This window comes from Danio rerio, chromosome 9, assembly GCF_049306965.1.
Source record: "Danio rerio strain Tuebingen ecotype United States chromosome 9, GRCz12tu, whole genome shotgun sequence".
NCBI classification, from domain to species: Eukaryota; Metazoa; Chordata; class Actinopteri; order Cypriniformes; family Danionidae; genus Danio; species Danio rerio.
The window spans coordinates 50,026,812-50,042,055 of record NC_133184.1 but is presented as its reverse complement, the minus strand read 5'-3'; the positions used below and the strand labels follow the sequence as shown (position 1 = coordinate 50,042,055).

Below are 15,244 nucleotides of genomic sequence, written 5' to 3'. Positions count from 1 at the left end.
TTTCAGCAGGGAGCTCATTTCTCAAACTACTTTGAGTCCACTCAAAAATCAACTAACATTTTTCCATTCTCAAAGCCAGATACTCATAAATAAGCCACACAGGCTGCTGTTTATAGGGTCACCTGACAACTAAAGCAGTGTCTTTATTAAATTAACTTTAGTTTCATGACCTAGGGTGTTTAATGTCAAAATTTATAGCCTACCTACAACAGTTCTTTACACATTCCTGGAATTAATACAGAGTACATTTAATAGTTATTTTTAGGATTTACTCTTCTTCATAATAGTTATTTTTAGTATTTTTTCCTCATGACCCTAAACTAAATGTTCCAAGAACACCAGCTGTTCTTAGCAAACATTGTTAGGACTAATGTGTTCATCCCGAGGTCACAGAGCGTGCTCAATTTACACAGACTACTCAAGTTATTAAACATTTATCAGAGGGGAATTCTTAGCATCTCAAGGAAAAATACATGACAAAAATGTTATCCTAATCAAACAGAAAAAGGGCGCCGTTTATTATATCCACTGACCCCTCACACACTGTTTCCATGGTAACCGGGAGTTATTTCAGTCCTGTTCGTGTACCCTGTGGACTTAATGCTAACTAGTAGACACCAATAATTCGTCGTCGGCAAGCTATAAAAAAGAAAACGTTGGGAATGGATTAATTCCTGATGTTGAATGTGGTCGCCACTTGGTACCGTTTCACGCAGGCGAGTTATTATGCAACCGCCGCTTTAATCCAGATTAGGATTACGATCAACACTAAAACGTGTACACTAGCTAGTATTGTGTCTCAGTTCAGTCGGAAAGCGGTAAAATTGTGTCTTATTAATGCTGGGATGCTCGACTGGTCACATAGGCTGAAAGACGCGGCTGTGTTGGATCACTCTATAGCTGGTGACAGCAGCAAGTCTCCGGCTTTCAACTGAGACCAAAATAGGAGCTCGACATTTTGTAATCCTGCAGCCGACGCCAAATATACAGGAGCCACACATGTCTGATTTGGCCAAACACAAGGCGCTCTGTTGGGGATACAATCTATTCGGTGAGCTAAGGACAAGCTGAGTTAACTAGATAGATGGTCAGGTACGTTTTTGTTTGTATATTTTTTACATAGGGGCTAGTTGTCACAAGCGTTATGCTAGATAGGCTATACTGTGATGCAGAAATGTTTGTTGACTTTGTTTAACTTTGTTGTTTGCAAACAACTAGTTAAGTTACATACGAGGCTAGTTAGTTATCTTGAAACTTTTATTTGAATGAACTGAAATAAGATCATATAGAGCAACATTTTAAACTTTAGTTATGTTAATCTGATGCTCTAAATAACTATTATACTAAATTAAAACTGACATAGTATAATATTAAAATAGTACAAGTGACAAATGTGACAAAATTACCAAAATCATTAAATAAAATAACAATAATAAAGTCTAATTCTGATAATTTTATATACTTCATGTAAATTTAGCAATTTTTACAATTTATAAATATTTTGTAGAGTTTTACATGATAATATAAACACAGTGGCTAGTTAACTTAAAACATTTATTTGGATGAACTGAAATCAGATGAAACATAAAGAGCAGCATTTTCTTACTTATCAGTTATCTTTACTTGATGCACTAAAATAACTAATAATAAACCTGAACTAGTGTTTCTCGACCACGTTCCTGGAGGACCACCAACATTGCATGTTTTTGATGTCTACTTTGTCTGTTACACTCATTACAGCTCTTTCTGTCTCTCCTAATGAGCTGATGATCTGAATCGTGTGTGTTTGGTTGAAGAGACTTGGAAAATGTGCAGAACTGGTGGTAAATGAGAAACACTGGTGTAAAGTACATATTAAAATAGGGAGTGACAAATGTGAGAAAATTACGGAAAATCCTTAAATATGATAACAATAGTGAAACAATTAATATTAACAAAATTTGAATCTCATTATTTTGTATATTTATTGTGAATTTTGTGCTTACAACTTCAATTTATAGATGTTTTGTACAGTTTTTCGTATAAACACAAGGTTATTGTAGTTAGTACATTTGAATGAACTGGATAAGATCATATATAAAGAGCAGCATTTCTCACTTTCAGTTATCTCAACTTGATGCACTAAAATCACTAACTTAATACTAAGTTACAGCTGAAATACTATAAAATATGCATATTAAAATAGAAGTACACGTGACAAATGTGAGAAAATTGTGAAACCCTTAAATATATTATTGAAACATTTTATAAAAAAAAGTTTTATTCTCATAATTTTGTACACTTATTGTGAATTTTGTGCTAACAAAATATAAATTTATAATATAAACTCTGGGTGCTGTAGCTAGTAACTTGAAACTTTTATTTTAATGAACTGAAATATGATCAAATATAAAGAGCAGCATTTCTCACTTTTAGTTATCTTTACTTGATGCACTAAAATAACTCATAATAAACCTGAAATAGTGTAAAGCAGTGTTTCTCGACCACGTTCCTGGAGGACCACCAGCACTGCATGTTTTGGATGTCTCCTTTGTTTGTTACACTCATTACAGCTCTTTCTGTCTCTCTTAATGAGATGATGATCTGAATCGGGTGTGTTTGGTTGAAGAGACATGGAAAATGTGCAGAACTGGTGGTCCTCCAGGAATGTGGTTGAGAAACACTGGTGTAAATTATACATATTAAAATAGTAAAAGTGACAAATTTGAGAAAATTTTGAAAAATAATCCTTAAATATAAAAACAAAACAATTAATAATAATGTCTGATTCTGATCATTTTTGTTACTTCCTGTGAATTTTGTGCTTGTAACTATAATCTGTAAGTGTTTTGTACAGTTTTTCATAATATAAACACAGGGTTATTGTAGTTAGTTAACTTGAATCTTTTATGTGAATGAACTGAATGAAATCAAATATAAAGAGCAACATTTCTTAATTTCAGTATTTTAACTTGATACACTATAATAACTCATAATAACCCTGAAGTAGTGTAAAGCAGTGTTTCTCGACCATGTTCCTGGAGGTTCAGCAACACTGCATGTTTTGGATGTCTCTTTTGTCTGTCACTCTCATTACAGCTCTTTCAGTCTCTCTTATGAGCTGATGATCCGAATAAGGTGTGTTTGGTTGAGGAGACATGGAAAATGTGCAGAGCTGGTGGTCCTCCAGGACTGTGGTTGAGAAACACTGGTGTAAAATATATTAAAATAGTGAAAATTACAAATGTGAGGAACTTACGAAAACCCTTAAATATAATAATAATAATAATAATGAAACAAATAATAATAATGAAGTCTGATTCTGATAAATTTTATATTCTTACAATGTGAATTTTGTGCTAGCAACTGCAATTTATAAGTGTTTTGTACAGTTTTTCGTAATACAAACACAGGGTTATTGTAGTTAATTAACTTTTATTTGCATGAACTGAAATATGATCAAGTATAAAGACCAGCATTTATCACTTTCAGTTATCTTTACTTGTTGCTCTAAAATAACTAATACTAATCTTGAAATAGTATACAATATATACATATTAAAATAAAATGAAACAATTAAAATAATAATAAAGTCTGATTCTTATAATTTTGTATACCTAAACTTAATGTGAATTTTATGCTTGCAACTACAAATTATTACAATTGATTTTTTTTTACACTTTTTCATAATAAATACGCATCGTGCATTATAGTTAGCTAACTTGAATGAATTTAAAAAAGAAACAATTTAAAGAGCAACATATCTCACTTTCAGTTAATTTAACTTTCATCATTCATTTTCCTTCAGCTTAGTGCCTTATTTATCAGGGGTCATCACAGTGGAATGAACCGCCAACTATTCCAGCATATGTTTTACGCAGCGAATGCCCTTCCAGCTGCGACCCAGTATTGGAAAACACCTATACACTCACACACACACACTCATTCACTACGACCAATTAGTCAATCAAATTCACCTATGGCACATGTCATTGGACTGTGAGGGAGACCGGAGCAACAAGAGAAAACCCACGTCGATCTTCTTGCTGTGAGGCAACAGTGCTAACCATTGAGCCACTGTGCTCCTTATGTTAACGTTATGTACTAAAATATCTGAAATAGTACATATAAAATATAAATATTAATCTAGTAGTAAAAGCAGTGTGTAGTAAAGTTATTTTAAAAGTAATATATTACACTTTTTAGTCACTTTAAAAAAGTAACTAAATGTGTTACTTGGTTCCTTTTTAAGTAAATTAATGTGAAAGTATGTTATGTTCTTTTTTGCATTTTTTAAAGAATATGAAAGGTTTAAGATTGTAATCTATCAAGTAAAAAATCTGTGAAAATAAACAATACTTTAAAAAAAATGATAATTAGTTTGAAGGCGTACTCACACTAGGCATGGTTGCCTTGAATCATGCCGAAATGCGATTGTGCCCCTCTCCTCTCCCCTGACGGCCTGCACTTACACTGTGTTTCACCTTCAGAGCCGCAGCATGTCATTGATGATGTGACTGTTTAGTTTAACAGGAAGAGAATTGCTCTCGCTCAGAGTCAGCACAGTGGACATTGCTTTAGGGCGTACTCACACTATGCTATCCGAACCGTGCCCAGGCCCGTTTTCTGGATTGTTTGAGAAGTGTGAGTGTGCTGAATTGGGCTCGTTGGGCTTCACTTGGCTGGCCCTGGCCCGGTTGGAAGAGGTGTGCCTGAGCGCAGTTCACTTGGGCTTTGGGCGGTATGCTTGTGTGTGATTGCAAAACGCGCCAAAGCCTGAAACTAAAAGCGAGACGTGACTTTTAAGGGACTGTTTTATATGGATTTATTAATCATTCTTACTGTTCAGTGAACGCAAACTATCATAGATTATTAAAAATGCAAACCCCTCACTGCACGACAGCTGCGCACCTTCAGCAATCCCCTAATTCCTGAAGCACGAGAACTTTATGGTTGCTTATGAGTGCCAAAAGTGGCTGATCTGTTCAGCGAAATATTTGACTGTGTGTCACCGCATTCCTATTGATATACCTTGAGAAATGTCCACTGTGCTGAGCGAGAGCGCTTACTGAACAGCGCAGCCTCGATGACGTAATCGTGCCCAGGCTCGAATTTAATGTGAGTGCGGGCAAGTGTGCTTTGGCCCGGTTCAAGGCAACTGTACATAGTGTGAGTACGACCTTAGTTATATTGTTTTGTATTTTTACTCGTTTTCGATGCAGTGACATGCAGTCAAATATTTTGCTGAACAGATCCACAAGATTTGACGCGCATAAATTATCGTAAAATTCCTCGTGATGCACATTTTAGGAGGTTTGCTGAGGGGTTTGTATCTTTAAAAAAACTATGACAGTTCACGTTTATTGAAAACTAAGAATAGTCAATATAGCCTATCCATGTTTCGGGCTCAGGCGCACTTTGCACTCACACTACCGCGCCAAGTGTACCGCGCCAAAGCCCATCCGAACCAAAATGCTAGTATTCAGCTTAAAGAGACATTTAAAGGTTTAATTAGGCAAGTTAGTGTCATTAGAAAAGTCATTGTGTAACACTGGTTTGTTCTGTAGATAATAAAAAAATAGTGCTTAAGGGAGCTAATAATATTGACCTTAAAATAATTATAAGAAAATTGAAATCTGCTTTCATTTCAGCCAAAATAAAACAAACTTTATCCAAAAGAAAAAATTTTATAGGAAATACAGTGAAAAATTCCTTGCTCTGTTAAACATAGTTTGGGAAATAGTAAAAAAAATTGACTTCATCTGTGTAAAATGATCTTAAACAACACCATTCTTTAGATTTTTTGGGGAGAACTTCATTGTTTTTATAATCAATTTGCTTAAATTTCTTACATTAACTTAATCGATTCGTGTTTGAACAACCTCAATGAATTGTTTGGAACCCTGCATTTTTTACAGTACAAAAAAAAACATGCTCAGTTATTGATAACAAATGTATTATGTTGATCAAAATGTACATTACTGAGATAAATCTGAATAATTTCTCATTCGATAATCCTCTCTTTTTCCAGTTGCGATGTCCGGGAATGCTCAAAGCGGTTACTCCTACGACTTCTACGATGCCTCTCACCCTTCAGAAGTGCTTGAAGCTCTTCACGAGTTTCACAACAGCGGCCTGTTCACCGACATCGCCCTGCAGTCCTCATCGGGACAGCTCTTCCACTGCCACAAAGCCGTCCTATCAGCGCGCAGCTCCTATTTCAAAGTAATGTTCACCTTAGACATGAGAGAACGTGCGAACGACACCATCAACCTACCTTGCGTAGACGGAGAAATTTTGGGTGCTTTGGTGACCTACGTGTACACCGCCAAAATCGGCATAACTCAAAACAACGTACAACGTCTACTGGAGGCCGCAGACCTGCTGCAGTTCAACTCGCTCAAGAAAGCCTGCGAAAACTTTTTGATTCGTCTGCTAGATGTTGATAATTGCCTCGGGATGCATTCGTTCGCTGAGCTTCATGTTTGTTCAGCATTGGAAAGAGCGGCTTTGAGGATCATCCTGAGTCGTTTTGAAGACGTCACGCTTCAGGATGAATTCCCAGAGACCGGTTTTCAAAAGCTGATGGCGATTTTATCAACAGAGAACCTAAATGTGTGGAAAGACACAACGTTATTGGATGCGGTCGTGAAATGGGTCGTTTATGACGTAGCTTCTCGAATTGATCACATTCAAGAGCTCCTCAACTGCATTCATATTAACGTAGACGATGTTTATCTGAAAATGGCGTTAGATCTGCGCAAATGTTGCTCTGAGAGCAAACTGAGATCTTTAATTCTGACCTCCTTGAAACCAAGTAAAGGTTTTTCAGACTGTTGCAAGAAGCCGACATGCAGTTTGTATGTTATCGGTGGATATTATTGGCATCCTTTGTGCGAAGTTCACATGTGGGACCCCGTTTCCAACACGTGGGTTCAGGGAAAAGACATGCCTGATTTTGCAAGGGAGAGCTATAGTGTGGTTCTTCTAGGGGCTGATATTTATGTGACCGGAGGGTACAGGACAGAGACTGTCGATGCTTTAGATAATGTGTGGATTTATAATACAGATTCAGATGAATGGACTGAAGGATGTCCGATGATCACAGCTAGGTATTATCACTGCTCTGTGGCGTTACGTGGATGTGTATATGTGATAGGTGGATATACAGCAGGCGCTCCTACTCAAGAAACTGAATTTTATGATCCTTTGAAGAAGACTTGGTTTCCGGTGGCTGAAATGATACAAGGTATGAGAAATTATGTTTATTATCTTTTATTCATTCGTTTTCTTGAGCAGAATGAACAGCCAACTTATCCAGCAAGTTTTTATGCAGCGACAGCAGATTCCAGCCACAACCCATCTGTGGGAAACATCCACACACACTCTCATACACTATAGACAATTTAGCCTATAGTACACCTGTACCACATGTCTTTGGACTGTGGGGGAAACCGGAGCACCCGGAGGAAACCCACACGAAGGCAGGGAGAAACGCCAACTGAGCCGAGGTTCAAACCAGCGACCCAGCGACCTTCTTGCTGTGAGGCGACAGCACTACCTATTGCACCACTGCCTCACCCCTTCCTTCGGCTTAGTGCCTTATTTATCAGGGGTCGCCAGAGCAGAATGAACCACCAGCTATTCTAGCATATGTTTTACGCAGCGGATGCCCTTCCAGCCACAACCCACTACTGAAAAACACACAAAGACTCTCACATTCAATCATACTTGTACTCTATGGGTAATTTAGTTAATCGAATTCACCTATAGCACATTTCCTATAGAGGAGGAAACACACGACTATGGGGAGTACATGCAAACTTTACACAGAAATGCTACGTGCTTGCTGTGAGGCAACTGTGCTAACTACTAAGCCACTGTGTTGCCCCATGTTTATTATGAAGCTACTTTATTTTTGTTATTTTAAATTGTAAATATGTAAATGAAAAAAAAAAAGATCCGCATATAACTGCGCATAAAAATACATGTAATAAACAAAATATAGGAATACAGGAGGGTGTTAAATAAAACATAATAATAATAATAATAATAATGACAACAACAATAATAATAGTAGAAGTAAAAAAGAATAAACTAAAGAATAAATGACAGTGATATATTAAAGTATATATATATATATATATATATATATATATATATATATATATATATATATATATATATATATATATATATATATATATATATATATTAGGGGTGTAATGGTTCACAAAAATCACGGTTCGATACGATACGATACAGTGGTGTTACAGTGGTGTCACGGTTCGGTACATTTTCGATACAGCAAAAAAAGAAAAAAGCCAGTGGATTTCTCTGATTTAATTTTTTTAATGTATTAAAACTAACATCATAAAAGTATGATCCTGTTTTGTTTTCTTTTACTTTAAACAGTGATAGAGCTATATTTCCGGGGTTTCTGCTTAGCAGCAAATAAAAAAAATCCTTCTTTATACTCAAAACCAAAAAGCTGCTTATAAAAAATATAATATTGTAGCAGCTAAACAAATAAAAAGAAAAGAATAATTTAGTTTTTATATGGAGCTCAGTTTCAACCTATTTTCAAGTATTTCTTTATTTTCAGAAAGAGGAGTGTCCACCTTTTCCTCAGACAGCACAGATCTGCTTGATTTGACGGTCATCTGCCATTTTAGTGGATCTGAAAGCAGGAATTATCTGACCGAAATGGGCTTATGAAGGAATAATGTAACGGGGCTCTATTACATTTAACATTTTCTTAAAACCCGACATATTCACTACCGATTAGGATCTCTCAGATCATTTTTTTTCCACCACTCTCTTGGTAGCGGTGATGGTGCGCGACTTATCTGAAGAGCGGTGGAGGCGTGTGCGTGCGATGTACCTGAGTGGTGAGGGTAAGTTGTGCCCAATGTACCTGAAGAGCTGGGAGGGATGCAGTGGAGAGGACCGGGTGGAGACGCGCGATTTCCAGAAGAGTATCTTTCGTTTGCGGTCATCCAGGAGTCTCCCGAAGCTTCCGGGGGTCCAGGGTTGCTGGGGCAATGGGGGCGGAGCCAGCACAAGCAGTTAGGCTGACACAGAAGCTAGCAAGATTGCTAATGAGTGCATGCTTTAATAAAGTCATATTCTGAGTTCAAAAGTGATACTCTACTGTTTAACATGACAGCAGGGAAGGCAGCTTGTTGTCTGCCACGTCATTTGGGATGCCATGTTGAGCGTTGTTGCACTGCAAACATTATTTTTTGTACTTATTCCCTTTTATCTTTTTAGATATTAGTGTAAATTGAATCGTTTGGTTCGTAATGCGTACCGAACCAAAAGTCTCATTCCGAACGGTTTGATACGAATACGCGTATCGTTACACCCTATATACACACACATATATATATATATATATATATATATATATATATATATATATATATATATATATATATATATATATATTACACCAATAGAGAACATTTTTATTATTTTATTTTGAAATTATGCGAACAAAGAAATATGACGTAGACGATCAGCATATAACGGTGAGCATAACAACATGCATGTAATAAACAAAATACAGAAAAACAGGAGGTTGTTAAATAATAATATTAATAATAATGCCAACAACAGCAATAATAAAAGAACAAATAAAAAGGATAAACTAACATACATATTCTACACCGATAAAGAGCAAATTTCTATTATTTTGTTTTGAAATATGTGTGACATATAAAGAAATATGACATGATAGATGAACATAAAATGGTGAGCATAAAAATACCTGTGATAAACAAAATACAGGAATACAGGTGGTTGTTAAATAAATATATTAATAATGATAATGATAATAATAATGCGGGTCTCTCCATACCATCACCAGTGTGTAGCATCCACTTGGATGATGTAGATGATTTAGTGCAAATAATTTTACAGTTGAATGCACTTTATTATATAACTTTATTTGAAATATTCCACAATATATATTGTAGGAATTTCAATAAATAGTTAAATATAAAGCCATTTAACAAATTTACCAGGTATAAGATCAATGGCAACATAACATTAGCATAAAAGAGGCAAATCTGTATTTTAAATTGCATTTAATTTACATACAAATATGTGGAAATTAATATCGTTATTCTACAAAAAATAAAAATAACACTGTTATTTTTAAATTGAAAAAAAATGTTTCATAATATTACAGTTTGTTTTGTATGTCTGATTAAATAATTGGAGCTTTGTGAGCATTTAAAAAAATTAACAAATTTGAGAAATATGTCTTTTATTATTTATTTTAAAGGTGTGGGAAACGCAACCGCTTGTGTGGTGAATGACAGAGTATATGTAACTGGAGGGCATTATGGGTACAGAGGAACCTGCACTTATGAGAAGATTCAGACTTACAGGCCAGACATCAATGAGTGGAGCATCACAACAATCTGTCCACATCCTGGTGAGAATCTATGTTTCACATTCATTCATTCATTCATTCATTCATTTTTCTCCTACTTAGTCCCTTATTTATCAGGGCTTGCCACAGCTGGATGAATCACCAACTAGCATATGTTTTATGCAGTGGATGCCCTTCCAGCCACAACCCAGTACTAGAAAACACACATACATATACACTACAGCAAATTTAGTTTTTTGATTTGACCTATAGCACATGTCTTTGTACTGTGGGGTAAAGCAGAGCACCCGGAGGAAACCCACACCTACACAGGGAGAACATGCAAACTCCACAGAGAATTGCCAACTGGTCCAGCTGAAACTCAAACTAGCAACCTTCTTGCAAGTTCAAAATTACTTTGTTTTTTACTGTCGAGCTATGAAAATCACAAAGGATTTGTTCTCATGCTTGTACATTCGCAACCTTTCTAAGCAGAGGATGGTTTTGATCCATCGACCTGTGGGATATGGACTTAGCACGCTTCCGCTGCGCCACTGCTTTGGACTGCCCTGTGTGGCGCTCAAACTCAACCTGTGGCTTAGATGGTCAGTGCATAATCCATTAGGGTACCGCAAAAGGACAAGCAAGTTATTACGCAAATGGAGACTTAGTGACTCGTCGCAATACTTCTCCTTTACAATGAGGTGGCCCAGTGAACGAGGCACTTAATCTGGGTTAACACACAAATGCAGTTCTGTAGAAGGACTATTTTGACTTCTTTCTAAGCCTTGATGCTGTATTTGCGAGTTCAAGAGTACTTTGTTTTTCACTGTCGAGCTACCAAAATCATAAAAGAGAGTTTTCATGCATGACATATGCATGCTCTCTTAGCAGAGGATGGTTTCGATCCATCGACCTCTGGGTTATGTGCCTAGCACGCTTCTGCTGCGCCACTTTGTTCTGCCTCTAGGGGCGCTCAAACTCAGCCTGTGGCTTAAAAGGTCAGTGCATAATCCATTAGGGTACAGCAAAAGGACAAGCAAGTTATTGGGCAACTGAAGACTTAGTGACTTGTCGCAATACTTCTCCTTTACATTGAGGCGGCCCTATGAACAAGGCACTTAATCTGGGTTAACACACAAATGCAGTTCTGTAGAAGGACTATTTTGACTTCTTTCTAAGCCTTGATGCTGTATTTGCGAGTTCAAGAGTACTTTGTCTTATACTGTCGAGCTACCAAAATCATAAAAGACTAGTTTTCATGCATGACATATGCATGCACGCTTAGCAGAGGATGGTTTCGATCCATCGACCTCTGGGTTATGGGCCCAGCACGCTTCCGCTGCGCCACTCTGCTTCGGACTGCCCTATGAGGCACTCGAACTCAGCCTGTGGATTAGATCGTCAGTGCATAATCTATTAGGGTACCGCAGAAGGACAAGCAAGTTACTGGGCAATTTAATCTGGGTTAACACACAAATGCAGTTCTTTAGAAGGACTATTTTGACTTCTTTCTAAGCCTTGATGCTGTATTTGCAAGTTCAAGATTACTTTGTTTTTCACTGTCGAGCTACGAAAATCATAAAAGACTGGTTCTCATGCATGACATAAGGATGGCTGACGTGAAACTGACGTTTCGACACAGTGTCGAGATCCCGAAGCGCAAGTGTTTCGAAACACTGCACCGAAGCATGATCCGAAACACCCAGGTCACGTGACTTAAGTGTTTCGAAACACTTGGTCACGTGACTAAAGCGATTCAAAGCATTGATCATCTCAGAGGCGTTTCAAGACCCGGAGAATCTCCATTTGACTGGCATGATCATTGACGTAACTGTGTCTTGTATGGCTTAGTGGACCGTGCGTGTGCACAACAGATCTGTGTTGCAATCTGTTTGTTTTGGGTTCGAATCCCGACTAGTCCAAATACTCCAAAATCATGATTTTATATATTTTAATCATGTTACTGTTTTATGGTGTAGTCTAGATAGGATACAGCTGCGGATACGCCATCAATTTAGCATCATTTTTGTAACACTGTAAAACAATAATTCATATTTTTACAGAACTGTGATGGGTTTAGGTTTTGGATAGACGTTAATAAAATACAATGGGAAATTTAATTAATAATATAAATAATTATTGTTAACTTCTGGCCACAACTGTATCTGATCTAGCAACAACCCTGTTTTATGAACAAAACAATACAAATTTATTTACAAGGTGTTTATTCGTATGTCAGAGCAATGTTGAAACAAAACGATACAATAACAAAGCATTACCAACTGGTATTAAAGCATTTCAAAATTATTGTTTCAGTATGGATTCGATCCCATTATTCCCGCTTGGTTGTCACGGACTCTATCCGCTCGTCTAACCCACCTGTACATTCAGGGCTACAAAGTGGGGTTTCATACCCTAATTTGCTCAACTGTTCTTTGCTGAAGCTGTTTCAGTGAAATACAATTAAAATGACCACTAGGTGTCGCCGTAGAGTGGTGTTTCGAAACGTTTCGAAGCTTCGACACATTTGCTTCGATAGTTTCAGTGTTTCACGAAGCCTCGCTTTGCCCACCACTAGCATGACATGCGCAAGCTCTCTTAGCAGAGGATGGTTTCGATCCTTCGACCTCTGGGTTATGGGCCCAGCACGCTTCCGCTGCGCCACTCTGCTTGCAAAAGCCACCTTTGCTCCTTTGCCTGTCATTTTAAAATTCCCTGGGTGTAAACATTGGTTCCCTTGGCCCATAACCAGAGGGTGAAGTATGGCAACCACCCTCTATTAAGTGCAATTTATTGTTTGCATGCATGAGGACAAATCGTTTAACCTAGAAAAATTGCCTAGTACATTGGGATGCCTCATTGGAAAGGAGAATTCTTGGGACATGTCACCGACCCTCCAGCTGCCCGTGGCTCGCTGTGTCCTGCCCCAGTGGCCTAATGGATAAGGCACTGGCCTCCTAAGCCAGGGATTGTGGGTTCGAGTCCCATCTGGGGTGGTTAATGTCAGAGTGGCGAGGTGGAAGTGTGTTCGACTCATAACCCAGAGGTCGACGGATAAAAATCACCCTCTGCTGAGAGAGATTTTTTTTAAAGGTACAGTTACAACTTGGGTGCCTTGTGAAAGCTGCTGCCTTTTTCTTATTTTATCTAATCTCATCTATAAAAGAGAAGCTAAGAGTCCTTGTTCAAATCCTAGACTTTTAAATTCTTTTGCCTATTGAGCGAAACGTCTTGCAAGTTGTATCTATATGCGTAAATGAAAACCCTTTAAGGGCCCAGCACGCTTCCGCTGCGCCACTCTGCTTTGGTCTGCCTCCAGGGGCGCTCGAACTCAGCCTGTGGCTTAAATGGTCAGTGCATAATCCATTAGGGTACAGCAAAAGGACAAGCAAGTTATTGGGCAACTGAAGACTTAGTGACTTGTCGCAATACTTCTCCTTTACATTGAGGCGGCCCTATGAACAAGGCACTTAATCTGGGTTAACACACAAATGCAGTTCTGTAGAAGGACTATTTTGACTTCTTTCTAAGCCTTGATGCTGTATTTGCGAGTTCAAGAGTACTTTGTCTTATACTGTCGAGCTACCAAAATCATAAAAGACTAGTTTTCATGCATGACATATGCATGCACGCTTAGCAGAGGATGGTTTCGATCCATCGACCTCTGGGTTATGGGCCCAGCACGCTTCCGCTGCGCCACTCTGCTTCGGACTGCCCTATGAGGCACTCGAACTCAGCCTGTGGATTAGACTGTCAGTGCATAATCTATTAGGGTACCGCAGAAGGACAAGCAAGTTACTGGGCAATTTAATCTGGGTTAACACACAAATGCAGTTCTGTAGAAGGTCTATTTTGACTTCTTTCTAAGCCTTGATGCTGTATTTGCAAGTTCAAGATTACTTTGTTTTTCACTGTCGAGCTACGAAAATCATAAAAGACTGGTTCTCATGCATGACATGCGCAAGCTCTCTTAGCAGAGGATGGTTTCGATCCATCGACCTCTGGGTTATGGGCCCAGCACGCTTCCGCTGCGCCACTCTGCTTGCAAAAGCCACCTTTGCTCCTTTGCCTGTCATTTTAAAATGACCTAGGTGTAAACATTGGTTCCCTTGGCCCATAACCAGAGGGTGAAGTATGGCAACCACCCTCTACTAAGTGCAATTTATTGTTTGCATGCATGAGGACAAATCGTTTAACCTAGAAAAAATGCCTAGTACATTGGGATGCCTCATTGGAAAGGAGAATTCTCGGGACATGTCACCGACCTATTGCCTATTGAGCAAAACGTCTTGCAAGTTGTATCTATATGCGTAAATGAAAACCCTTTAAGGGCCCAGCACGCTTCCGCTGCGCCACTCTGCTTTGGTCTGCCTCTAGGGGCGCTCAAACTCAGCCTGTGGCTTAAATGGTCAGTGCATAATCCATTAGGGTACAGCAAAAGGACAAGCAAGTTATTGGGCAACTGGAGACTTAGTGACTTGTCGCAATACTTCTCCTTTACATTGAGGCGGCCCTATGAACAAGGCACTTAATCTGGGTTAACACACAAATGCAGTTCTTTAGAAGGACTATTTTGACTTCTTTCTAAGCCTTCATGCTGTATTTGCAAGTTCAAGATTACTTTGTTTTTCACTGTCGAGCTACGAAAATCATAAAAGACTGGTTCTCATGCATGACATGCGCAAGCTCTCTTAGCAGAGGATGGTTTCGATCCATCGACCTCTGGGTTATGGGCCCAGCACGCTTCCGCTGCGCCACTCTGCTTGCAAAAGCCACCTTTGCTCCTTTGCCTGTCATTTTAAAATTCCCTGGGTGTAAACATTGGTTCCCTTGGCCCATAACCAGAGGGTGAAGTATGGCAACCACCCTCTATTAAGTGCA

At 38.3% G+C, this 15,244-nt stretch overlaps 1 protein-coding gene and 1 non-coding gene across 4 annotated transcripts in view; both read left to right on the top strand.

Annotated features, from left to right (window-relative positions):
- Positions 1-567: 567 nt before the first annotated feature.
- Positions 568-15,244, top strand: part of klhl23 (kelch-like family member 23) — a 50,354-nt gene continuing 35,677 nt past the window's right edge. Inside the window, exons 1-3 of one of the 3 annotated variants that reach the window (XM_073913207.1) lie at positions 568-960; positions 6,011-7,228; positions 10,271-10,423. In XM_073913207.1, the coding sequence (XP_073769308.1) occupies positions 6,016-7,228; positions 10,271-10,423 (1,366 nt within the window). In that variant the 5' untranslated portion in view covers positions 568-960; positions 6,011-6,015. Of the gene's footprint in view, positions 1,093-6,010; positions 7,229-10,270; positions 10,424-15,244 lie in introns of all 3 variants that reach the window. The other 2 variants (XM_682971.7, XM_005169133.5) reach the window with 2 other exon arrangements.
- On the top strand, positions 13,287-13,359 carry trnar-ccu (transfer RNA arginine (anticodon CCU)). The gene has a single exon. It is a non-coding gene; the product is annotated as a tRNA-Arg (tRNA).